Source organism: Diaporthe amygdali (genome assembly GCF_026229845.1).
Source record: "Diaporthe amygdali strain CAA958 chromosome Unknown NODE_4_length_2575358_cov_65_588622, whole genome shotgun sequence".
Taxonomy (NCBI): Eukaryota; Fungi; Ascomycota; class Sordariomycetes; order Diaporthales; family Diaporthaceae; genus Diaporthe; species Diaporthe amygdali.
In genome coordinates this window covers 1,823,501-1,848,539 of record NW_026517024.1, presented here as the reverse complement: position 1 = coordinate 1,848,539, position 25,039 = coordinate 1,823,501, and the positions used below count along the sequence as shown (strand labels likewise).

General features: G+C 53.8%; 6 protein-coding genes across 6 annotated transcripts; 4 read left to right on the top strand and 2 right to left on the bottom strand.

Moving 5' to 3' along the window:
* Positions 1-1,846: 1,846 nt before the first annotated feature.
* On the top strand, positions 1,847-4,249 carry J7T55_008761 (uncharacterized protein; the record flags this gene model as incomplete). Its single annotated transcript, XM_053139113.1, has 4 exons — positions 1,847-1,913; positions 2,263-2,352; positions 2,475-3,317; positions 3,378-4,249. 4 exons carry the CDS (start codon positions 1,847-1,849, stop codon positions 4,247-4,249), a joined length of 1,872 nt encoding a protein of 623 aa, XP_052998035.1.
* Positions 4,250-6,437: 2,188 nt separating this feature from the next.
* On the bottom strand, positions 6,438-7,728 carry J7T55_008760 (cbf nf-y family transcription factor; the record flags this gene model as incomplete). Its single annotated transcript, XM_053139112.1, has 4 exons — positions 6,438-6,883; positions 6,962-7,080; positions 7,147-7,280; positions 7,363-7,728. 4 exons carry the CDS (start codon positions 7,726-7,728, stop codon positions 6,438-6,440), a joined length of 1,065 nt encoding a protein of 354 aa, XP_052998034.1.
* Positions 7,729-10,161: 2,433 nt separating this feature from the next.
* J7T55_008759 (uncharacterized protein) lies at positions 10,162-11,229 on the bottom strand (the record flags this gene model as incomplete). The annotated part of the gene is made up of 1 exon (XM_053139111.1): positions 10,162-11,229. One exon carries the CDS (start codon positions 11,227-11,229, stop codon positions 10,162-10,164), a length of 1,068 nt encoding a protein of 355 aa, XP_052998033.1.
* Positions 11,230-16,610: 5,381 nt separating this feature from the next.
* Positions 16,611-16,966, top strand: J7T55_008758 (uncharacterized protein; the record flags this gene model as incomplete). The annotated part of the gene is made up of 2 exons (XM_053139110.1): positions 16,611-16,727; positions 16,856-16,966. 2 exons carry the CDS (start codon positions 16,611-16,613, stop codon positions 16,964-16,966), a joined length of 228 nt encoding a protein of 75 aa, XP_052998032.1.
* Positions 16,967-20,748: 3,782 nt separating this feature from the next.
* J7T55_008757 (30 kDa heat shock protein) lies at positions 20,749-21,408 on the top strand (the record flags this gene model as incomplete). Its single annotated transcript, XM_053139109.1, has 1 exon — positions 20,749-21,408. The coding sequence occupies one exon, from the start codon at positions 20,749-20,751 to the stop codon at positions 21,406-21,408; it is 660 nt and encodes a 219-aa protein (XP_052998031.1).
* A 703-nt stretch (positions 21,409-22,111) lies between these two features.
* J7T55_008756 (nad binding domain of 6-phosphogluconate dehydrogenase) lies at positions 22,112-23,352 on the top strand (the record flags this gene model as incomplete). The annotated part of the gene is made up of 3 exons (XM_053139108.1): positions 22,112-22,160; positions 22,247-22,763; positions 22,932-23,352. 3 exons carry the CDS (start codon positions 22,112-22,114, stop codon positions 23,350-23,352), a joined length of 987 nt encoding a protein of 328 aa, XP_052998030.1.
* Positions 23,353-25,039: the final 1,687 nt, after the last annotated feature.

Genomic DNA, 25,039 nt, shown 5'->3' with positions numbered 1-25,039 from the left:
CTAGTGCCTAGCTGGCCTGACTGACACCATGGAAATAGGATACAGTAGTCCGGGCAGTCTGGAATCGCGTATGTGTTTTACCGCAGGGCTTCGTCTCCATTTCCAGTTCTAGTTCCACTTCCAGCTGCGCTTGTCATGATTTCGACATCCTGTCCGACAACGAGCGGCGTCTTTCATTTGTTTATCTCTCCTCCACCCCTTCTTTCTGCTGAACGTTGTTTGAGTAGTCGAGAGACTAGGCCGTCGCGCGGTATCTTGCAGTATCTCGCAGATTAGGATCTGAATCCAACCTTCTTCTTCATCTACATAGCGAAGCTTGCCCTGTCGTCGCGACCCGGATGCTCCACTCCATCATCGTCATCCGCTCACACGCATCGATTTAGTACCCTCACACTCACACACACCAGGCTCACACCCTCTGCCAATCTCTGCGCCACAGCAAGGATATTGCCAGTACATCACAGCACGTCGACGCCCAAATCTTCTCAGAGGCCTGAGAAGCCTCACCCCCAACTCCTGTCTCCTTCGAAATCTGGAGGCAGACCAGAGCAGCGCAGACCAGAGCATAGCAGAGCATAACATCCACAGCTGCTGCGCTCCAAGCTTCGCAGCTACCTCGAACACCACCCAACCCCCTGTGCCATTGCCGAAATCTCGGCTACACAGCGCCTGCAGCGCAGCCTCCACAGCCCTGAGCGCACACGCACACGCACACGCACATCGACTACACGCATTGAGCGAACGTCCTGCTCCACGCGTCTGCCATCCACCAGCGCGTTACGGGCCAGAGGCGTGGGTGTGAGAGACGCCATCGCGCCCAGCGGACCGGTGTCGACGACAAGACGGCCCGGAAAGCGGAAAAAGCACGACTCGACTCCAATACAGAACCTGGGCGCAAGCAGTCCGCCTTCGCCTGTTCCAAAAAGTCCCTCCGAATCCTATTAGTAACAGATGCGACTGCTGACTTACCGGGCCCCGATATTTTTGATTGCCGCCAATCCCATCATCATTCGTCAGGATTATTTCAAAAGGCCCCGATCGATCTACCTCTTCTCCTACCAGCTTCGACCCTGTATCCTGTCCAGCAACATCTGGCCAGACCACCACCATACTTACAGGCAGACATACATGCGTACACTCATCCATTCATAACCTACGATCGATACCGTGTTGAGTCTGCTTTTCACTGAATTAGTCGACCTCCACCACAGCGGGAAAGGAAGCCACCTTTGTTTGTTCCGCCCTGCAGCCCGCCCCACCAGCTTTCCCGCTCTTCGCGTGGTGGCCCTTGTCAACCGGCCACCTCTACAAAACCACACCCCCCCCCCTCTTCCCCCTACCACCGTCCCTGCTTGCCACCAAGCCAGCCCAAACGGGTTCGACCCAATTCATCGTCGTCACTACTACTGTACTTTGTTGGTAGCTTTCGGCGTGCAGCGTACAGCGGTCCAGTACCGTGACCCAGCATCGAGGTACCATTCTCCGGGAAGCGAAGCGAACGGTCCCCTTCCCTTCTTTTTTCCTCGCACCCACGGTCCCCAGACGCCCAGGACGGACTGACCAAATCCCCGTTCAGCGACGCCAGAAGGCAGCGAATGCCCTTTTTTCTTCTCATTATTCCTCAATAGTCGAGGCACCGGGGTTCCTGCCATCCATTAGGTACGCACACATGCCCTGCCCTTGCCCTGCCCTGCCCTGCCCTGCCCTGCATCAAACCGCTGTGCACACTCCCAAGTCAAGCTTCGCCGTCTTTGCATCCACTTCACATCTACCCTCCAACTATATCAAGACACGTCGTTTCGCCGACCCGTGGACTTGGTTGCAGACACTGTCGCTGCTGCGCTCAATGTACTCCGCACAGCCTAACGCTGCTGACAGTGCGACAATCAATCCTGCTGCTCTCGCATCGTCCGGTAAGTTGGCCGCCACCCTTTCAGTGTCATACATGAACCATCGCGACCCCTCCCGCTGAGCCGGGGCGCGCCCTGGCCCGCGCTTCGCTGCGCTGCGCTGCGCTGTGCTGCCCTGCCCTGTCCCAGCGTCGCTGGCAACCGCAACGCGACCTTCGCAATGCATCGCATCGCAGTACCTCGCTGCGCTACACTTCGCATTGCATTACGGTTGCAAAGACCTGCTCTCGGCTCTGTTTGCACATCCCATGCGCTGTCTTTATTTGTCTTGTCTCATGGCGCGCGGCGTGGCGGTGTTTTTCTGCTATCGCCACTGAATATACCCTCATGATGCTAATGCGCAGCCTCGCAGATTTGCTGAATCAGAGCTCCAGAGGTGTCAAGAGGAGCCGGTCGCCGGACACGTACGAAGCGCCGCCCCCTGGTTTGGCTGGGGATGAAGGTATGTCGTGGTCAATTTTGTGTAGCTGTGTCAGGTCGCCATCGACATGTCTCATGTTACATGTTCAGGGCAGTGCGACGCGGCGTGAGGAACTCGGACTGATGGCGTTGTCGCGCAAGCAGATCGAAACCCCAGGAAACGCGGCAAATCCATGAAAACAATCCCTCCCGGATCTATCTCTCAAAGTCCTACCAAGGCGCCAGCTCCGATGCAACAATCAATCCCACCCCAGACCCCCCAATCCCAAAATGCACCTCTTCCGGGGCCGCAACCCAGCTACACGCCATCCCAGGCGTCAGCATCCTCGCCACCCAAGCCAACTCCGACCAAGTCGACCTTAAAGGCATTGCCCACCGTGCGGGACCACACGACAGATCAGCTTGGCCCTGGAGGCGATGAGTACCTGCCCCGGGAAATCGACGAGAGCGGAGAGAAGAAGGTCATGCCCAACGGGCAGCTACTAGGGGGCCGCGAGTATCGCTGTAGGACATTTCTCGTACCAAACCGAGGAGACAAGCTCTTCATGTTAGCAACCGAGTGCGCGAGGGTTCTCGGATACCGGGACTCCTATCTGCTGTTCAACAAGAATCGGTCTCTGTTCAAGATCATCGCCAACCAAACGGAGAAGGACGACCTGGTCAGCCAGGAGATTCTTCCTTTTTCTTACAGGTCAAGGCAGATAGCGATTGTCACCGCGCGAAGCATGTTCCGCCAATTTGGCAGTCGAGTTATTGTGAACGGCCGGAGAGTCCGAGACGACTATTGGGAAACCAAGGCTAGAAAACAAGGCTTCACCGAGGCCGACCTGGCTGGAGAGAAGAGACCTGGTGCGTCCAAGGCTCGAGAAGCGGCGGCGGCGGCGGAGCAGAACGCGTCTTTGCTGGGTGGTCCCCAGGGAGAGATAGTCTACAGCAACAATCCAGCACAGTTTGGAGGGGCGCCGCATCCCCAGCTCATCCAACAAGGTACGTTTGGACGAAACTCGATTGTGGGAAGTGTGAGAATGCACGAACTAACACAGCCAGAATATCCTGATACCCGACGGACTGATTACTCGTCTATACTCAAGACCGGACCCCGCCAGGAGATTACGGGGCCACCCTACCAGGACCGATCTCAACCGACCGCAATACCCGAGATCCATGCGCAAGCACATCATGCCGCCGAGTACAATCGCTCGGTCACCCAACAGCGTGAGATGCGAACCGATTACATGAACAATATGTGGCGAAGGCCTCATGAGCAGCCAGTCTCCGCGGCCATGTCCCAGCCTGTCAGTGTCGGCACCGCGGACGCGAGTATCCCAACGTCCCGCGCCACACAGTCGCCTCATGCGACTTCGGCAGGAATGCCGCAGCAACATTCCGGGCTGGTCCCGAGCCAGAGCCCCCAACTGATGATGACTGCACCACCGTACTCGACTCCCATTCAGGCTCAGAATCCCATAAGTCAGTCATCGTCGATGAGAGGTATGGCCCAAGTTCCAAGCCAGCCGCAATCAAAGCCAACAAGCTTGTCTTCAGGGTCGGCGGCTAGCATGCCTCAGACGGCTCAGGGCTACGGGTACCAACCTTCAAGCCAGATGTGGCCTCCGACGCCACAGACACCTCAGTACGGATATACGCACAATCAGCAAGCGCAACAGTCCCCTCATCCTCCACAGAGCTCCACGTCTCAGATGCGACACTCGAGCACCTCTGGCTCGGTGCAGCCAGGCGCCATGCCCTACTCCGGCATGCCAGGAATGGCGCAAGGCTACCCTGCGCCCTCGCCGTACGACCACCAAACGCCACGCCAATACATGCACCAAGGCTCGACTCCGTCACCGGCTGTCACTCAGGCATGGTCAGGACAGCAGCAACAGCCGCAGCAGTGGTGGACTCAGCAACCTCAGTAGTATTGACCAAGCCATTGCTGTATGAAGCTCCGGGGTCTCACTAGGTGGGCGAGGCTGCGGACGGAAGGAAGGCGTCGCTATGTTGTCTCCTCGCCCTTTCCATCAACTCGCCCACCTTTGATGCGCGAGCGGTGGAGGAAGGTCCTCGCGAGGCGCTTTGTCCTTCGAAACATCTGGTCATTTCGCAAATCGAAAAGCACCGACGCGAACCCGAACCCCAAACGAAGCTACGGCCTAACTTGATCTTGACGCTTGGAATGTTTGAACGAGCTACGCATTCAACTATACTCTTTCCTAACCGACTTCTTCCCGAGTGTACATACGGTCTGGTCTTGTCACCTATGTGGATATGGGACCCAAACAAGTTGGCATGCGTCGAACTCCAACGCCCCAACTCCTTACCAGTCTCATGGTCCAGCTCCTTGGTTTACGTATAGTTCGAGCGACCCATACAGCGTGCATTTGGACTCGCTCATGTTGAAGATATACATGAATGATTTGTGGACGTGGCCTACATTTGGAGTCAGTGTTACGGGTTGATGCCCAGACCAGGGTCTGGGTCGCAGTTCTGTTGCTTAATACCCTGCTCTTATGTGGTGGTTAGCCCTGTGCTGTCGGCAGGATACTTGGTTTCTCTTCGGTGGTCAGGTGGTCATTTTCCAGTTTTTCTTAGTTTTTGTTCTGGCTTGGACATTGGATATCCTTGGGTCCTGCGGTTTATTCCCCCTGATTTCGCATACAACGCCGGCGGCATTGTGGGATGCTCTACTTCCATTCGAAATTTTCTACCATCGTTTTTCCTCGATGTGTTGATACCCGGCCCACGGGGCTTTGTGTTTACATGTCGAGATAGCAGATTTTGGACGGCTACATTCTTAGCATTGGAGGAGTTCATTTGTCATGCAGTTACTCCCTGCCGATTCTTTTTGAACTTGTTGTGTTAGTACACGTGGTTTACTTGTTTTCTGGCAGTTTTGCCTCGCGCAATCTCACTGGGTGGGAGTGGTCAGGCATTCCTCTTGTACTCGAGTTTGGCTTATTCTTTCTGCCAATGTCACCCAAGAAGATATTGATCTTAGGCATGGGCCCAGCGGGGGAGGCTATTCTTTTCTGCTACTGCCCTTGCGTTGATATCTCAAGAGCGATGCGCGTCAGGCGCTGCAAGGAGGACAGCAGTCTTGCTTTAATATACTTTGCCCCGTCTTTGGTTCTCTTCACCAGCACCAACAGCTACCATCGTCCCGCCAATTTACGGAAACGTGCCTTGTGTGCTACTTACCCATATATCCAGCCACGACATACAACGGGATACAATTAATACGGGCTACGGTAACTTCCTCGCCGCCAGAACCGGAGGCATGGCCTTGGTATCCGGGGGCAGCAAGGACTGAAACGCGAAGTGAGGAACGCTGGATGAATGCAGGAGTGATATCAATGTCCTTAAAAGGCCTCGAAACTGGACGAACCGTAATGAAAATATCAGAAACGGCACCAGTCGCGAAGCCAGCTCATGAATCGGAAATCGTCGTCGTCCAGCCTTGAAATTCGACACATGCCTTCCGCACATGACCGAGCTCCTGCGAAACCAATCTGTGGCCAGGTCCCTGTCTCACCCATTCGACTGCGAAGATTGCCCCAGGGGCTTGGCTTTTCTTGGAGCCGCTGCTTGGCGATCTGTCAAGTAGTGTGGCCGACCGGGACGCAACAGAGGGGACCGCCGGCGGCCATCTCCTCCCCACCCTCCCTCTGGGCCTCCCCCCGGCCCAAGCCACCCACCCACCTACCCTGCTGAACCTCATCAACGTGGACGCGGTCTGCGCTCAGGCGAGGCAGGGGCACTCGCTGCGGGTGTCAGTCTCGTAATTAATCCAGGATGAGCTGAATCCAGCAACGTGACCATAGGGGCCAGCTAGCTCAGGTGATAAAAGGGCGGCGGTTAGGCCCCCCCGGCGGGGAGAGGGGGTTTGGGATAGGCTCGACGACCGGCAGATTGATTCGTGCGTGATGTGCAGTCACGTCTCTGGGTTGGTGTGAGGCATCATCTCATCACCCGTAATCGAACTCTCCCTCTGGCCTGCTGTCTTGGACCATGGCTGCGCCTGGTAATCTACCTGAGCACGAGGTTTCCGCAGACAGCATGAGAAGTGCCTTCGATCCGGCGCACACCGCGGACTTGTAGAATTATCGACTAGTCACTGTTGTTCCCATCGTCTAGGGCTTCGTCATCGTCCGGCCTGCCCTGGCGCTCCTCCAGCTCATCGTCGTCTCCCTCCTCGTTGACCCCATCCTCCTCGTCCTGCGCTTCCTCGTCTTCCTCCTCCTCCTCCTCCTCGTCCCCTTCCTCGTCAGGCACGCTCTCCGGGTCGCTGGCATCGACTACCTCGTCGTCGACTTCCATCTGGTCCTCGCTGCGGTCCGTCCTGGCCTTCTTCGCCCGCGGCTGGCCCCCATCTGCCGCACCCGAGTCCGCGACCGAGTTCAGGGTTGTGTCGGCGCCTCCCATCGCCGTGTCTCCATCGGTTCCTGCCGCTAGTGTCTCTGCGCCTTCCTCGCCCGGCTCCTTGGTGGCCTTCTTGGCCGCGGCGACCTTCTTCCGGTAGGTCGACCGCTTGCTGGTCTGGACCTCGTTGAATTCTGCAGCAGGGGTTTGTCAGTGAATGCGGTGCACCGTGATGATGTGGGCATGGTTGTGAAGGGTGGGCTTGTGCGCACTTGCAAACTCGGCTTCTACGCGCTCGCGCATGAACCCAAACTCTATGTCATCCAGTGCCCGGAAAACATCGGCGGGCATGACGGTCTTTTTGTTTTGCAACGTCGTGACTTCGTTGGCCCTGTAGCGAGAAAACACCATGCATTAGTTTCTCTCGGACTAGTGGCTGTGGGCGCGGGGATCGTACGCATTCGCGAGGTGGTTTATGAACACTGTTGCGCTCTTGGTCATGGCCAGGATGGCATTGGCCTGGATCTGGGTGTTTGGAGGAAGAACACCCTTAGCGAGACGGGTAATTATGGACTTTGGTAGTTGTAGCTCCTAGAGATACCTGCAATATCAGCATGCCAGCTGCCTCGCGATTGTGGTCACACCTGACTGTCGTTGGGACGCCTCGTCATACCTCGATGGGGATCGTGACAGCCTCCTTGGGGTGCCCGCCGCCAGTCGTCTTCTTGTCCTCATCCTTGCTCTTCTCCGACGGCGTGGATTGTGAGGGATCTGTGCCCGGTGCGAGGCCGCCCTGCGCGGCCGCTGACGACGTGGTCCTCGGGCGGTGCACGGCCTCGGGCGTCTGCGCGAGGCCGGGAGGGGGCAGGCTCGGGGGCGGCATGGACGTGTCCATGGTGGGCTTCGCGAGGCCCGGGGACGGGCGGGGGATGGAGGTCGCTGGCGAGCCGTCTTCTATAGGGGCGAATCTCGCGGCTGAGGCTGCGGCTGGGGCCGAGGCGTCGCTTTTGCGCGCCGAGTCGCTCTTACGCGACGACATGGTGCGTGTCTATGGGCCGCCTGTGTTGTGTGTGTGTGTCGCTGCGGGTGCAGGAGGTGGGGGTGGGAGGTGAAGCACACAGCACACGAGAGACGTGAGATGGAAGGGCTGATGTGTCAATTCCGGTCGGTCAGGTGTTAGCAATGGATATCAGGTGCATAAACGGCCGGCTGCCCTATTGCTTTTGCTGTCGCGGTGGGTGTTTGGCTCGGCCGGTCGAAAGTGTAGTCGTCGTGGTCGTCTGCATTAGTGGGTAACGGCGCCGAGTAGGGGAATTTTGCGACGCGACTTCTCACGCGTAGGGTGCCCAAAAGCTCAGGTCGTCTACAGGCACTTGCACCCTAGGCCTGCTGTACAGTACTGTGGGCTACCGGGCTACCAGGCTACCTACCAGGCTACCCAGGTACCTTGCCCAGCTACCGGGTTGCTCGATTAGTCCAAGTACTCTTATCTACCCTGCACTATCCATTGGGCCACTCAGGTGGTACTTGGACTTTTCTTCAACGTGTATGTAGCGTTATCACCCTCACCAGCATCTACTTCTAATCTTCATCCTTGCGGCCGGTCAAAAGCAATCAATTTCGTGCGACGTGAATGCCAGATCTAACTGCCGACGCAGTCAACCTCCGTCGAAGCAGCTTGACTCGGCCGCCCACGCGTGATTAACTGGCCTCGAATATGTCAAACAGCTGACTCGCAAACCGCAGAAACGCATCGTGAACGATGCCACATGAAGGAAATCTTTGAAAACCTAACAACCCCCCTCCAGCCCGCCCAATCACTCACATGCCCCAGTCCCTGATATACTTTCGTCATGAGGCTGATGGCTGTCAAGTCAGGGTCGACGGCCGAAAGAAAAGGTTCCGAGTAGGCTTCACCACCATCCCTGTCTTGTTCGGTTGGACGCAAACACCCTTGATGAACCCGGCCCAACCAACCAACCCAGTCCATAGATTAATCACTTTCGCCCAGCCACTGTAGCAACCCACGCCCACAGACCTCAGGCTGCCTGGCTGGTCACATAGGAGCCCGTGCCCCCCCGTGCCCGTGCCACAGTGTCGTATGGCATATTGCCGCCGCGGGACGTGACGACGGAAACCCAGGCTTACAATGATCATAGTAATCATGCCGCACGGCCTCCGCCAAAAGACCGTGACGAATGTGCTTGGCCGGGTGGAGGGGGAGGGGCCGCCCTTTTGCTTTTGCAGTCTGACAGTTCCCGGAATAGAAAAAAGATCCCAAGCTTTGCGATGGGTGCCGTCACCCGTCACCCGTCACCCTCGACCTTGGGAGTAGGATAGTGCGGAGCCGCAAATCTTTAATTCCTTAATGAACCCAAAATTATGTGGGTTGAGACCCGGCAGTTTGTCAGAGTGGACCGCAAATTGCCGCGGAACCTTTACAAGCATGTTGAGTAGGCACGGCCATGTCGTTTCCTTGCGACAAGGGAAAGCTTGTTCGATCGAGAGCTCGACTTGTTCAGCTGCCGCAATGCTGGCAGTGCTGTGACTTATAACTAAACAGACAAGGTTTGGTTCAAAGATATGATTTGAAGCCTGACGGCTTGTATTCCTATGGACTCGCCAATCTTGATATTGGAGTATGCTATGATAGACTCTTGTGGTGGAAAATGCGATGAAACGAGTGTTGTTCGGTATAGATGATGATACACAAAAGCCACACTGTCTGCAGCGAGAACAGACGACAGGATCGTCGGAAGATCGGAAAATAAAAACAAGGCCTATTGTATGGGGGCCTGCCAAACGCCGGCAAACAAACATCCAGCTCTACTCCCGCCTCGCATCGGCTTCACAGTTGGGTATATCCTCCGTTGAATTTGTCATGAAATCGTGTATGAATAAGGGAAAGTACTTAAGACAGATATAGCTGGGATGGCGGGAGACTAAATAACAGACGGGGCATGTCGTCTGGCTCTCTTTGTCCACTGTCTGTGTTGCAATAGCGGGGCATGAATCCGATATATTGCTTGGGAGGAACTAGGTCTGACCACATATTGGTGGTCGACCAATGTTCGCGTCCACGGCACATGGCACCTGGCATGGGGAGGTCGGGTTGAAACTCGAGGTGTCGTGACGAGCTGTCACTGCCGGCCGAAGATATCCCCGCCAAGGATCATCAGCGCTGCCTTCCTAACAGGCCAGCGCGGTCTTCGTCCCAGTTCCTGAAACAGCTTGGACAGTGATTTAACGTCACTTTGTCGGGATGCAAGTGACGAACCACGATGCAGTATGAAGGCTAAAAAAAAAGCCGTCGTGGGTGCTTGGTGATTTTCAACAGCTGTTCGACCTCCTTATTCGATTTGTACGCATTGCAAAATGCGTCGAAATGTATTCTGTATTTGGGCGATTCAAGACCCGACCCTTGTGTCTACACACGTGGTGCCTGGCTGGGGCGTGTCCAGTAGCGCTGCCTTCAACCGATCGCTCGTCCGATCATATCCTGGTGTAGTGGCGTCGACCCAGGCCAATCGTTCGAGAGTGATAGCCTTGGCGGTATCGACGACGACGAGAACACACGAGAATGTCGCTCATGGGAAGGTCTCCCCTGGTAGTCATGGTGATCATGGGAAGTTCGCGGCGTCAATTCGACATCAGAGTCGTAGCCCCTGAAGTGATCGCCGAGGCTGCGCAGACTGAAGCTCGACCGCGTCCGCGTGTGCGCATGTCTAGGCTGTTGAGGGTTGGGAGGCATCTTGGATAGGCGCGAAGCTTGCCGCTTAGGATAATGAATGAAAGGGTCGTCTCCGGGAACTGCGTCATCTGTGAGGCCCTCCCGAGCATTCGGTGCCCTCGCTTGTATTGGCGTTTGTGGTAATTCTTTGTCAAGACTGATCTTCCGTCCATCAAGACTTCTTTTCCCATAGTGATACTGCGTTCGTGGAGACCTGGGCGAACGCTCCTCAGATCTGCGAGTGTTGGAGTAGACAATCACGCTGGTCGACTTCCTGGTAGAGCTGACTGATACGTGCTTAACATGTCCGTTATTGTCAGCATAGGCTGTCGGCTCAGCATCGTCGCCTAGCTCCTTCTCATGACGTTTGTTCTTCCAAGTTTCGATCTCATCGTCATCAATGGGCGTGATTCCACGTCTGAAAAGCTTCGACCGTCTCCGACGGCACCGTAGACACACGAGAGCGGCTCCTACGACCAGTACAACACCGACAACCGACAACACTGTACTGAGGACGATGACAGTTGTGCGGTTCCCATCTGATGACTCGGAGCCGCCGCGGTTGTCGGGAGAGGCTGTGATATTGGGCGATGCGGTGGCGTTGGCCGAATTTCCCGAGATGCCAGCTGAGTTAGAACCAGGTGTGTTTCCCCCAGTCGCAGCGGGCGTGGAGCTGGATTGTATTTCTATTGACGTGACAGTCACTGTTGCACTCAGTTGAGCGCCGAAGGTGCCGGAGGGCAGCAGATCTTGGCTCGACGACGAGCTGTCTCGTCCTTGGGACCAAGGCTGGAAATCAAAGTTCGACATGAGAGGCGTTTGAAGCACGGTTCCTCTGAGAACGGCTTCGATGGTCAAATAGTGCTGCCTTGGGTCGAAGCCTCTGGTGGTGATCCCTCGATTGCTTTCCACTGTAGCTGCGAAGGATCGAAGGAGATCTCATGAGTAGATGTGTGACTGATCTCTCCCTGGAAAGATGCTGCAAACATAAGTCAGTTGAAGACGTCTCGTTGATTCCGTACTATACATTCGCACGCGGTGCAATGCCAGTGTCAAAATATAACATCTTGCACTTGGCACGGGGAGATGCCCCAGAACTCATAGCTCAGACAAGGTCATTAAAAAAAAGATTGACCTCAGAGGATAGCAATAAATTGAGCCGTATCGATGCAAGACGCGAATGCATATGCTGAGGAAAAGAAGAAAGACAAGGAGCTTGGAGCGGGGCAAAGGCACGACAGATCGACTCAAAGGAAAGCAGGTCATACGTACAAGTCGACTTTGGAAGCAAGTATTAGAGAGAGGACCGGCCAACCGAAGACGTAGGCACAAAGCAAGATAGGAGAAAGAGTAGGGAAGCCTCGAAAGAATGTGGTCCAAGGGAATAACTGGGCCTCGTCGCTGCAAGATCACATAAATCTTGGGATCAGCAGAGGGAAGCACCGGCAGAGGCAGGCAGTCTGCCCCTACGAGCTCAGAACATCGGAATGTGCGGCCCAGGCGATATTATACTGAGCAGCCGGTCTAGTCTTGTCCGTTACGGACAAGGTTGGCCCGCGAAGAAACTTGCTCGGAGACGGATGTGGCAGCACACGGCGATGGTGTGAAGCAAGTTTGCGTTGCTTATCATGAGATGGTGCGAGGGGTACTCGTAGGCAAGAGAGGGAGGGGATGACGGATTAGCCAGAGATTTATTAGCTGTTTCAATGGGGGAAACTCGAGAGCTTTTGGGTGATGGTGGTGGGGCTTGTCGTATGTCGGTGTACAAGGACCATAGTATGTAAGCGTGTAAGTGGGACGCCACACAAAGGAAATTCTCCTTGCCGGGGGTTTCCTGGCCGGTGGAGCATGTATTGTGGTACCTACATAGTGCCTACCACTCAAGAATTCAGTCAGGTTAAATCTCGCTGGTGACCAATCACAACATGATTGCTGTGACGGCAGCTCACACGAGAGGTGCAAAAGGCCCAGCTTCGACATTGGGATGGACATCAACGGGCGGGTGTGCTGTCTGTGCTGGACATGGCAGTGCGCTCAGATACTCGTTCTCCCACGATGTGAGCCAGGAACAGGCATCGTTAGCGGGAGGTTTATCCTGGCGGCCTGCGAGCGGCATGGCGACATGGGCTGGCTTGCCTACACCCCTGTCAGCTGCTGGGTCGCCTGAGATCTCGAAGCAGTGACACATGGATGCCGCGAGATGATGGCACAGCATCGATTAGCGGGTTTCCACAGCCTGTCAAGTGGTGGCACATGGTAGATCCTGTACACTGACGTTTGTCCTTTTGGGCGTTTTGCACATCAGCTCCATGATCAGGGCTTGAAGTGAGGCCCGAGCTGACGGTGGCTGTTTGATGGTCGTGGTCTTCGATATATGCGGGCCGCAGCCAAGTGCACATGCTGGCTGAGTTGCCAGGCACATCAGCAATGCCAGTTGGCAGTGATTAGGGTGGCAGGCAGACCAACTTGTGAAGTGCTTGCAGGCGTGGTGCATGTAGGATTCGCCAATGAGAGCCCCCGGAGGCAAACTGGGCGATTCGTCCCGAAGGCTATCCGGCGAGAAGGGTAGGTCATGGCGAAGGAGGGCGACAGACACACTAGCGAATGAGATAGCTCAGGTTGATCTGAGGCTCCAGATCACCGCCCATTCCGTCTGGACTCTACAAGCATGGCATTTCTATGGAACACGTCGTCGGCGAGATGAGTGGTGTCGGACGTTGAGCTGGAAGGCTGCTGGAAGCCTCACGGCAGATGCGTGGCTTTCGGCACTCCGGTCGACGCAATTAGTCTAGATGATGGGACGACTCTTTGTTGGAGGACAGAACCTAGATGTGACGGGGTGACCTGAGCCGTGGGTGATCCTTGGGCGTAATTCCATGCCTAGACATCAGCCGCATTTCGGGAGAACGGCAGGCTAGAAGCTGGTGGCCTCTTGACATGGTCAAGCCGTCGTCTCAACGTCTCGAGAACGCGCCTGCTCCCGCCTCTATGACGGCATATCGCAAGTGTCAAGGTGAGCACTGACAGTGGCGGTGACCATGTCTCCCATACCCTCAGTTCACGACTCTTTGGTCGTGGGCTGGTGATAGCAAGGCAGGGCAACCGTCGTCAGATAAAAAAAAACCTTCACAGCATGGCAGACGTCGGAACAGCGAGAGGCCGGGCCAGCTCGCCTGCGCTGCAGACTGCGATGCAGGCAGACTTGCATGTTGAGCATGCTGTGCTGTGATGGCCGCCCATCGGGGATTATCTTGTTGCGCCAATGCTGCCGGCCGCGGGTAAGGGACAGCGTTCAAGGCCAGGGGTGTCAAAATAACCCGAACCACACGGTTGGGCTTCTCCGCATCGGCTGCGGGGATAGCGTGTTTTAGGTGGAGGAGCGCTGGCCAACAAGGTGTGAGGATTGGATGAGTGTCGAAAGACAAAATCCTACAGGCCTCTAGGCTGGGAGGTTGGCTCTCTGTCGTGGAGGTCGGCGATTGGACTGTGGCCAAAGCCGTCGGCGCATCTACGCCGTGTGCCCGAGCAGGAAGCTGGCAGGTGTTGGTTGTTGGTGTCGGCCGTCCCTGGCATGCTGGTGGGGTGTTGGGCAGCCGGAAGGGTGGGATGGATGGTGGGATGGTGGGAGATGGTGGGAGGATGAGGCCTGGGCCCAGATGGGTTCGCGGTGGGTTCGTGGGCCAGCTGGCGAGGAGGTAGACTAGCAGACTGAATTCATGTTAGGTCGGGCTCGAGGCCGAGGCCGAGGCCGTGAGACGTATGGAGAAGATGGAGTGGTAATTCAGGTACGCCAGGAGAAGGAGCCACTCAGGTGGAGTGTAGGCTTGCGCGAGGGAGGAGGCTGTCATCAGGTGGACATCTGGGTGCAACGTGGTGACGGATGCGCTTCATATCGAGCACTAGCGCCTGTTGCATCTCAACCATCAACCACGGCAGCTTGCAGGACCGAGGTGGGATGTGTAACGAACGCCGAGTCTGGGTGTCTGGCAATTTGTTAGATAGCTGTCTGGTGACGAGACTTGACTCGGGGTTTGCTGCGGTTGGTTGGTCGGGATGGGAAATGCGATATCTCCCATAGTACAGTACAGTAGCAGTCGCAGTAGCCAGAGCTTGGTAGAAGCTGCAGCTGCGGGCACTCACTCACCTTTACCACGCAATCGTGAACCACGGAACAGAGCTGGGCCATAGCTTGCTTCCCTTATCGGGCTAGTCCTATACGTGCGGTAGAGTGGGTGAATGGCACGAGTGGACACTTGACACAGGACAGGCAGACAGGACGTCGATCCACGTTCCCTGTGGATCTGAGCAGGGTTCCAAGCGAAGGTGGGGGCACGGTAGAAGGGGGCCCCTCAGGAAGATCTGCTCAGAGGGACACATGGGTAGGTAGGTGGGTTTGTTCCATGTTCGATCTCTTTCTTTCGTCTCAAGTGCTTTCGTCCTCGTCGTCAGCCAGATTCACAAAAACTGCAAAGCCCATCTGCTCTGTTTCATCTCATCGTGTAAACACCGATCGACTTGCATCTGCTCTAGTCAAGATGCAAGACACAGATGCAAGATGCGGTGTGGCCGTTGAGAACCGTGGCCTTGCCTCGACTTGTGTTTTACACAAGTGAGCTACACGTACCAACAGCGGGCCGTGTTTCGGCGAGTGGGACGGACGAGGACGTCGATCGCCGACGACAAGGGCATGGAAATATCATTTCGGCCCTTGTTCCAACTGTCCAGCTCTCCAATTCTCCTAGTCTCCAGGACGAGCGTACCGCCGCCTGTTGATAAAATACCCGCGCTTGCCTCATCATCCTCGGCTCGGCCTTGCCTTGGACGCCTCTGCATGCAATTTGGCACCTAGTCTCTAGTCTGGGGGCAAACAGAATGGCAGCAAGCCTGTCAGTCCACGACTCCACGACTCCACGACGACACGCAATGCTAGGGCATCTTCAGCCGAGATCGCATGCAAGATACACTTTCGTCTGGTCTCTTCCCATCCGTATCGGGCGTTCCCGCACCTAGCTTGACCCTCTCTCTCTCTCTCGCCCCTCTAACTCCTCGCGGTCGCAACTGTCATGGTCACCGGCCTACCTATCGACTTGTTTGACCATGAGGCAGTGTGGGTGGTAAATCATCGTGTCACCACAGTACCCAGCCTCGCATAGCTATCGATAATATCAATCATGCTGCGGCAATTCAGCGTACCCTCCGCGCTTACGATAATGCACGGCTTCGGCTGGTCGGCCTCAACTCCCAGTCAATCAGGCGCCTAAACTCAAGATGCAAAGCACGCAACAGAGCATAGGACCCAGAACAAAACACACCCTCCGCTGCAGGCCTCCGGTCGACAACCTCGATTTGAAGCTGATGCGAAACCATATGCCAATCGGCATTCGTCTTGCTCCTTGAGTGTCCAGCCTACAAAGTACCAGACGGCCAGACAGACAGGCCAGACTAGTCTCGATGCACATGCGCATATGCACATGCACGCTTATGCACACCAATGCAGGAGCGAAACAGGCGCTCGCAAAGCTAGGCAGCTTACACAAGATACCGTGCAAGCACCATCGCTGGAGCCCTCATCAAACTAGATTGACTTTTCCAAAATGCTCTCTCGGCCGATTCATCTAACACCAGCCACTACCTTGATGCTCAACCTCCAAGACTCTCACCGCTCTTCTCGGCCGTCTGTGACAGCTTCAGTCACCTGGATCGTCCTCAGGGGCCGCCGCCGCCTACTAATGGGGCGGGAGACTTCGTCCGGTCTTGACCCCGGGACCTCGAGGGATTGGCTTTCCCGACAGAGAAAGTCGATGTCACCTCAGGTCGGCTTAGCAAGCCAATAGTGTGGCCTGGCGTTCCTGGTGTGTGCGGTGCAGCTCCGCCGTGTCCAATGCGATGCCAGCCTCTACCACGCCCATCACGTGTCTGGCATGCGATGGGTGGTGTCCTACTATGCAGCACCTCACTTGAAGCTATTCTCGGTCTCGCTAACGCATGACCTGCAGAAGGAATGCAGGTACGGCGTCAACGGACGGCGGGGGTCCTCGTGCCCCTTTTTCTGCCATGTACTGCCTACTTCGAGGCCATTCGTGTTATTGTGTATGGTGAGCCCGCTCGGAACACGCACGTCGAAACAGTCCGACGCACACCAGAGTAATGTGGCTGCATACTGAGTAGCCTCAAGTCCGCCAATATCTGCAATGGCCGGTGTTTTGCCGCCATCGAGTCATGCCAACTGTAACAAGCCACAACAAACATCCGAGGCAATTCTGAAGTTTGTACACTACTCTCTCTCGCTCTCTGCTCTCAAACAGGCGGTAAGCACTTCGTGGCTTGCACGATCCTGATTACGGCGTCGAATGAAGCCCCGAGGCCGAAGAAAATCAGCTTACGACCGCCGGCCAACGTTGTTTCAGCCAGCGTTGAACAACGCGTTGAAACTCAGCGACCGGAGATATGGAACCACGCCAACTTCCACTTCAAGGAAAATTGTCCGGCCAAGCTTAGCGACCACCATGGGACTGCTCAAGACTTTGGGGAGTTCCGCTGCATTTAGTCGGTGTTTAAAATGCAGCCGAGGCTCTGCGCAACACTGCGTGATCTTGAGAACGTCCAGGCGTGATTCCAGAGAGGATACTCGTATTATAAGACAGCCCTAGCAGACAGTGGCAGGATAGCATCCGACGTGATAGCCTCTTACTTGCGATAGGATGAAATGCGAGATATTGAAAAACTAGTTCCCTGCTCAGACAAGGGCCTCTCGTCCCTTTGCAAGGGCGACAGCTTCAAGCGGAGATGCCTGCCGTCAGAGTTGTAACGCCAGCACGCTTACGGTTCGCGAGGAAGCCTCATTCTGAGCCCCACAGAGCCGTCTCGTTTTCCAGCAGCTTGGTAACAAGTGGCGCAGCCTATCTTAGCTCCTCAGGGGTTAGATCGCGAAAAAAAAGTTCGACAAGAAAATCAAACCCATGCTGTCTTGGTCCTCCGATCATCTCGCCACTTCCCTGCCTCAGTTTCTACTGTGGTATTGAGATCTTCCCATAAGCCGATGTAACACGCCGATAGGCACCCTGGCAATGATCTACCGTCAACTTGTCGTCAGCTTGCAGGTACCGAGTCATGAGAGGCTTTTCGGTAGTGGTTTGAACCGGTCCAGTAATGTGATCTGTGTCAGCAATGGGATGTGATGAAGTTTCGCATGGCACGCCAGAGCCAAGGCAAATCTGGCTTGCCAGGCTGCATGTGATGGAAGCCAGTCGGGGTCTCGTCAGCCTCAATGTCAAATTCAATGACTGCCGGTGACGAGCGGCCGACAAACGTCTCAAGTCAGGTCAGCTCGCAGGGGTCCCAACCAAGCATTCATGCAGGCGTCCGAGATACTGTAAGAAGGGACGAAGAAAGATCTACAACGGCACATATACTGATCTTACTATATGTTGTGAGTTATCGTGTGATTTTTGCGCCTCGAAAACGGCTGCCTTGTGCAGCCGGGCGACAGTGGTCGGTCACGGTCATCTTGCATTATGCAAATTGAGCATGATACTATTTTAGAACAAACTTAAGGTCTAATCGTAGCTACCACCAGATGTGAGCATGGAAAGGCCGGTCCAGGTGCCATTTGAGGCAGTCTTATCACCCATCCGAAGTTTTCATATACTTTTGACGCTTCCTAGCTGCAGAGTCGGCTTTGTCGATCTGGACTTGGAAGTGCTTGCGCTGATATAATTAGATGATATTAGCAATGTACATACTAGACAACCTGGACGGTAGAAGCTTGTCTCACTGGCTATGGCTAATCGAGCTCGCAGCTTCTGAATGCGCTTTCGTTCCATGTTGTGGTCGCGTGTCCAGTCAGCACAGTCGTCTCGTGGCTGCTACGCAATTAGAGTACCAAATAGAATGTTTGTGTTTGTCTCATTCTGTCTGGTGCCTTATTCGTTTGGACTGAATCAACCGTCTTGAAAGATATAGAATGATCAAAGGCAGACACCACATGGTCAGCACAGAAATGATGTTCTGGACTTGTGTTGGTACAACTCCTCATTTGCGCCATGGACTCCAGCATCGTCGTAGAATTTGACAGAGCCAAGAGTGTTGGGTCATCTAACAGTGACAACAATGTCATTACAAAACTTGTGACTACAGAATGTGCTATCAGCGAGTCTACTCCACGAACGTGTTGAAAATTATGCATCTGTGCTTATGTGATGTGGACAAGACCGTCTCGAAGACCGACTTTGATGAGACTGTGTTGTGTAATGCATTTGTTTAGTGTATAAAATGCTGTTGAGAGCCTTTCAATAGCACTGAATACGTCCGGCACTTTATGAGGCTGAAATCAAAGAAGACAACTAACATCGATCAAGACGGAGAAGCGCCAGCAATTGCCCATCCTCTAGGAATCTCCATCGTAGTAGACACTGCGCAGGATATTATTCGTGCGCTGGTTTTGTGAAAAGATATTCTAAGTTACTTATAAGTTTACATATCTTGTGGCTAGACCTAATTTATTTATCATTTGTGCCGCCCAGTAATGCCACCACCTTTTCCTTGTCATGTTGCGCCCCTGCCTACAGTTGCCTTGGTATTCCTCGATCGCTCGTATCTGTAAACAGATTTTATTTTGCTAAACACTGGCCAGAATTGTCCCAACGCAGCCCATGAATCATCTCGAAAAAGTCCAATTTGGTCTTGATCACGACCGCGGACTTGAATGGACAGATAATGCCTTCTTTGTAGTCGCTACACAGCCGTCTCCGAGAGCGTGATCAACATCCTGGCCGAGGAATTTGCATCTAGGGTCATTGTATGATATTTACAAATAGGACTTATGTCTCATTGAGAACATTTTCTGGTTGTGTTGGTTCGAAAATCAATAGGCGTTGAATGAACAGAGTAATGGAAACACTGGGCAAGATTAGCCAGGCTGTACCCGAGGCTTGCCCTCGAGCTACAACAGGTGGCTGGCCCTTGTAATTGACGATCGCGGGGAACTGATTCACAGTGATTGATGCCAGCCGTGTCTCAACAAGCTAGAAACAGACATTGTTGACTCCTCCAAACTCGCTTTCCTTTTGAATGACTCTTTGACCTCACGTCTTAGTGCATACTAGAGCGTCTTTCCTTTAGCCCACTGACGAGACCAGGAGAAACAAGAGAGAGACAGGGTATTTCCTTTGGGAAAATTAGGTTAGTCTCCTGTGGGATAGGCTCTCAGAGGATAAATGAATTGGGAATACTCGTCAGAGCATACGGAGTCATCTCGTAATAGACCTCTGAACCATCACTAGTATTCAGGTTGATTGGTTATGTAGAGCCTTCCTACAAAGAATTGTTTCAGCCGATTATTTTACCGTCTTAATAAGGCTTGATTGGTGCACATGATAGTGAAGTCAAGTGTCTTTGAATAAGTGGCTCAGCCTCTTCCAAGATAGACATCACATTCCGGACGACTTTCACTGATCATAGATTAATCTATTTGAACTGCGAGCTGTTGCTTGGAGTCTATATTTGCGTCATTGTCTAGCGTGTAGAAAATGGTTTGTCTCGTCTGCAATTGATGCAAAACTCGACGTTTGACACCGGACTCCACTGGAAAGATACTGTGTCGTACTCAAACTATCTTCGAGGGAGTGACGCCGCTTCTGCGAGGGTTTAACCCTGGAACAAATAGACAGTCTCTGACATTCTCATCTTCTCAGTTGCATTGGTCAGCAACCACAACCCACCCATAGAGTGCTTGCACTTATGCCTCGTAATTGCCAGACAATTGAGTATTTAAAAAATTCGAAGGACAAAGTACCTAGCAATACATGTAAATGCCAAATATCTCCTTCACACGCATCCAACCACAATCTGCGGGAGCTGGGTGTTGGTGTAAGTGTGGTTTCTGTGGAATCCGCTAGAAGGTTCCAGCGGGTTCCAGTGGCATCACCAAACTGCGAGGATGGTGAGAGCCTCATCGTGTACCTTCTCCGACCTTCCCGCTCTTCCGAACACGGACAAGTGTCACCGTTGTGGCCTCTGCAAGCGGCCATGGAACCATCTACGCTTTGCTACAGCCTTCTCGACGTGTCGTGATGATTACGTCGAGTTGCAGCCTCGTCGTTCCACGGTCTTCCCGAATCTTCAACAATGCCTCCCACCATCACTCCTTCTCAAGTATAAAGATGCAGTCAATCTCTCCTTACTCCCATCTGGCCTTTTTGTTCATCAGACAACAGCAATCACAAGAAGACCTTCATGCACTCTACAAAAACAGTCTACAAGCAACTCCCTCGATCAATTCGCACACCAGCAACTCTCAAAATCTCTCGACCTATCACCACAACAGCCAAAATGTCGTTCTTCCCTCGATCCTACTTCGCTCCTGAGTCCTCCTTCACCCCTCTCTTCCGTCTCCTGGATGACTATGACAACTACTCCCGGGAAGTCTCCACTCAGCAAGGACAGGGCAACCGACAGACCAGCCGACGGTCTGCTGCTCTTCCCTCCTTCACCCCTAAGTTCGATGTCAAGGAACTAGAGAATAGCTATGAACTGCACGGCGAACTCCCTGGAATTGAGAAAGACAACATCCACATCGAGTTCACCGACGACTCAACCATTGTCATTTCCGGCAAAGTCGAGCGCCACTACACCTCAGGCACCCCGCCCAATGAGGATGGCAGTGTCCAGATGAGCGGCGCCATCACCGAGGCTGGTGAGAAGGAACACAACAACTCCCACAAGGCCACAGTGGAAGACGAGGAGTCTGAGAAATCGAAAGAACAGGGCGCCTCTACGGAAGTCGCCAAGACCAGCAAGCAGCAGGAGGTGCAGAAGCCCGCCGAACGGTACTGGGTCTCTGAGCGATCCGTCGGATCCTTCCACCGGACCTTCAGCTTCCCCAGTCGGATCGACCAGGAGCAAGTCACAGCAAACCTCAACAACGGTGTCTTGACCATTAATGTGCCCAAGGTCAAGAAGCAGGAGGGCCGCCGCATTGCAATCCAGTAAACGGTGCTCGTCCTCAACATTTACCACCGACATATCAAGCCAAGGCGTCATTCCTTAATACGACACAATTCGGAAAACGTCCCGACAAAGACGAGATTATGAATCTAATGCTGGGTTTGCATGGGACTGGTTTTGAATTTCAAAGCATTGCATCGTGGATTGCGGAGTAGTCTGACGGGTCAAGTTGGGAAATTGGAACAGTGCTTTCATTAGTTCATTCATTCAATACCTCATTAATCAAACTTTCTTAATGATTAAATTCGCCTTACCATTGACGTGAAATTTCTGTGTGAACTGCTCCGATATGTCATAAGACTGGCTAGATCGGACCACGGACAATACTGTACAATTCCCCGGGAGTGCAGACCAGGCGGAGGTCGCTAAGCAGATTTGAGCTGTCGCCTCTAACTTATATCAAGCTGACTTGACTTACCGAGCCATAGCCTACGGTACCCGAACGGTACTCACGGGCGGAGTGGGACATGGAGGTGAAATCGCTGCCGGGCCGATCCTCCGGCACTTGTCTCCGGCTCCGGCTCCTACGCCGGGTTGACTCACTTCTCGGATGAGGGACCTATTGGACTGGAATGCAGCCCGATCAACGAGAACATGCACCGGCCAATGCATACTTAAAGCCTCCCAAGCTACTCACTTCGGAACAGATTTCAAATCATTAAGCGTGGAAGACCGGAAGTCCGCAGAGATGGAGGACTCGACTTCGACGTCTGGGAACATGAGACTGGGCTGGATTGGTACGTCATCAACTTCGTTGTTTGGGCTTTCAAGGAAGGGCGGAAACAAACAATGATGGGAGCAGCAAGAGTCTGACATGTCATAGGTCTCGGTTCAATGGGTCTCGGCATGGCAACGAACCTCCAAAGCCATTTGTCCCGGCTCAGGGCCCCCAGTCTCCGCTACCACAACCGAACGATGTCGCGCGGACAGCCGCTCCAAGACCTAGGTGGCGTGCCATGTGAAAGCATAGCAGGCCTCATCTCCCAGACAGACATCATCTTCCTATCCCTGAGCGACGATTCAGCCCTAGCAGCGACCCTCGACGCAGTCGTCGGGGCAGGGGCCGATCTGTCGGGCAAGGTCATCGCGGACACGTCCACCGTCCACCCCCGGTCCTCAGAGGAGGCACAGGCGAGACTGCGCGAGAGGGGTGCCCGGTTCGTCGCCGCGCCCGTCTTCGGCGCGAGCCCGGTCGCGGCGCAGGGGAAGCTCCTGTTCATCCTGGCTGGGCCGGAAGATGCCGTGCAGGCCATCAGGCCGTTCCTGGTCGGTGTTATGGGCAGGGGTGTCATCCGCCTGGGCGAGGATGTCAAGGAGTCCAGCTTGTTGAAAACAGCAGGGTATGTCTACGACTTTGGAACATGGAATACTTCAGAATGAATGCTCACAATTAGGGTTTAGTAACTTCATGACAGCCGCCAGTAAGTTTTTCCAGAAGGGTTCATTTCCTCGAGCGATGCAACATTCGTGGCACAACTTCTGCTGTTCATATTGTTATCCACGTAAAGCTGGGATATTGACGTTACACCAGTGATGGAAGTCGTTGCAGAAACGCACGTCTTCGCGGAAAAGACCGGCCTGGGCAATGGGCCCATAGAATCTCTAATTGAACAGCAATACGGGCCACTGGCGCTGTCGATGTCCAAAAGGCTAACCACCGGGGCCTACAGGCCAGCAAAAGAAGAGAGGCCATGGTCAGATTTGAATCTTGCACTCAAAGATGTAGGTCATGGAATCGCGTGTGCCCAGGAGGCCGGAGCGAAGTTGCCGGTGGGCGAGGTGGTTCAAAAGCACTTGCAAGAAGCCAAGGAGGTCTCTGATGCCGACTCTCGTCCCCTTGACTCCTCGTCCATGTACGGCATATTGCGGAGGAAAGCTGGGCTGGAATTCGAAACAGATTTGGTGAAACGAAGGGATGCTGCAGATTAGAGTCTTGTGCACATTGGAGGTCAAGGACTACAATTCTGTAAAGCTTTTGTAGGCCCTATTAAGGAATTTTGTTACAATTTGATGTCCATAACATTCTTTACTTGATACCAAGGCCTTGGTTGTGGTCGTTCCCGAGATCACGTTCTCGGGTTTTGCCTTGCTGCTCAGGTTGTGCCATCGCTCCGCGGGCTCTCGATATTGTCGTATCCATGAATGGCTATACGTCTTGTTAAATGGGTTCGATTCCTATTGAGAGGCCCTATATACCTGAAACAAACCAGTCCCTCTGTTCCGGAGACATCTCGCCATCGTACCTTCCACCGTAGGCTTCGCCTCATTTGGCATACATTCGAAAAGTCCTTAGGCTTAAAAAAACCACAGTAGCGCGATCTGGTCATCCAGTGCATTCAAGAGGACTTAATTTGAAGACGACGAACGAACGCGTCACGGAATTTGAATCAACGAGAGCTGCATATAATAACGGAGAACGCCGCCGCCCACATGTTTGATTCTTTGTGACAAATATCAATAATTCATAATAATCGGGGAAATCGGTCGAACATTTACATCATTACAATATCTCTTCCCAAAATGTAACGTCGCCCTCATATCTCACGATACCAGTCTGTATGCAGTTATATCCGTCTTCAATTCTTGCAGTCGTAGCTTGCTTGAGTCGCTATTTTTTTCAACTTTCTTTCTTTGTGAGTATTAGGTTGAAGTCACTCCACCTAATGTTCAATTAATAACAACACACAGAATGCGCCTTGAATCCGACACAAACGGTGAGAACAACTAGATGAGGCCGTTATGATAGCATTTTGCGGCATCTCGAGCAAGGCGCCGATAGTTCGCAGCCAATCCATCCAGTTGGCGATAGTCATATTCGTCGTGATACTCACCACATGGACTATCCCAGGCCATATTTTGGCCAGAGCCCGGTGCCATTCGATGGCGAAGAAATGTTCATACCATAAAGAATGTAGGCCTGTCAAGACTTAGATGTTTACTGGCCACCGCACAGGACACCATGGTGGACAGGCCCGCTGCACTATGATGTTGCTCTCAGCGTCGTAACTCATATTCACCACGTCTGTGCTACTCTACACAGATCAACATATAGGTTACTAGTTGAGGCTGAGCCTCGTGCGGCTTGTTTACGGGAATAACCCGGCTCGACATCTTACCATCCCGAAATTTAGCTTCGGCAGTCTAATCCTTCTTCCGCCCCAAACCAGCTAGGAGGAAACTGTCAGTGCGATCGTAACCTTTTGCAAATCTCTTCTATGCAGAGTATCCGGTAGATTTTGTACGTAGTTTCGTGATATATTCGAGAATTGTCTATGAAATAATTTATGGTAAAATTTGTGCCTGAATAAGCTCCGTGTATCCATTTCGCCACGCATTCTTCCAGCATGTTTGCAAAGGTGTGGGATCCCTGCGAATGGTATCATCCATCGTCAGGCTCGCCGGGAAGATCGGTGGGGCGGCAAGCAAATAGAGTTTGTTAGCCGAATTCGCCTCCTGTTGACGGCCAACGGGTCACGCGGGTAAGCTTCGGTAGGATTGGACGACATGGCCTCATGGTTCCACGAGGTGACGCCCCTCACAGTATCACAATGGCTGATCAACGGGTGGCGAAAGAACAGCCCTCGAGACCAAAGCGTCCAGGGCTGTGATGTCTGTG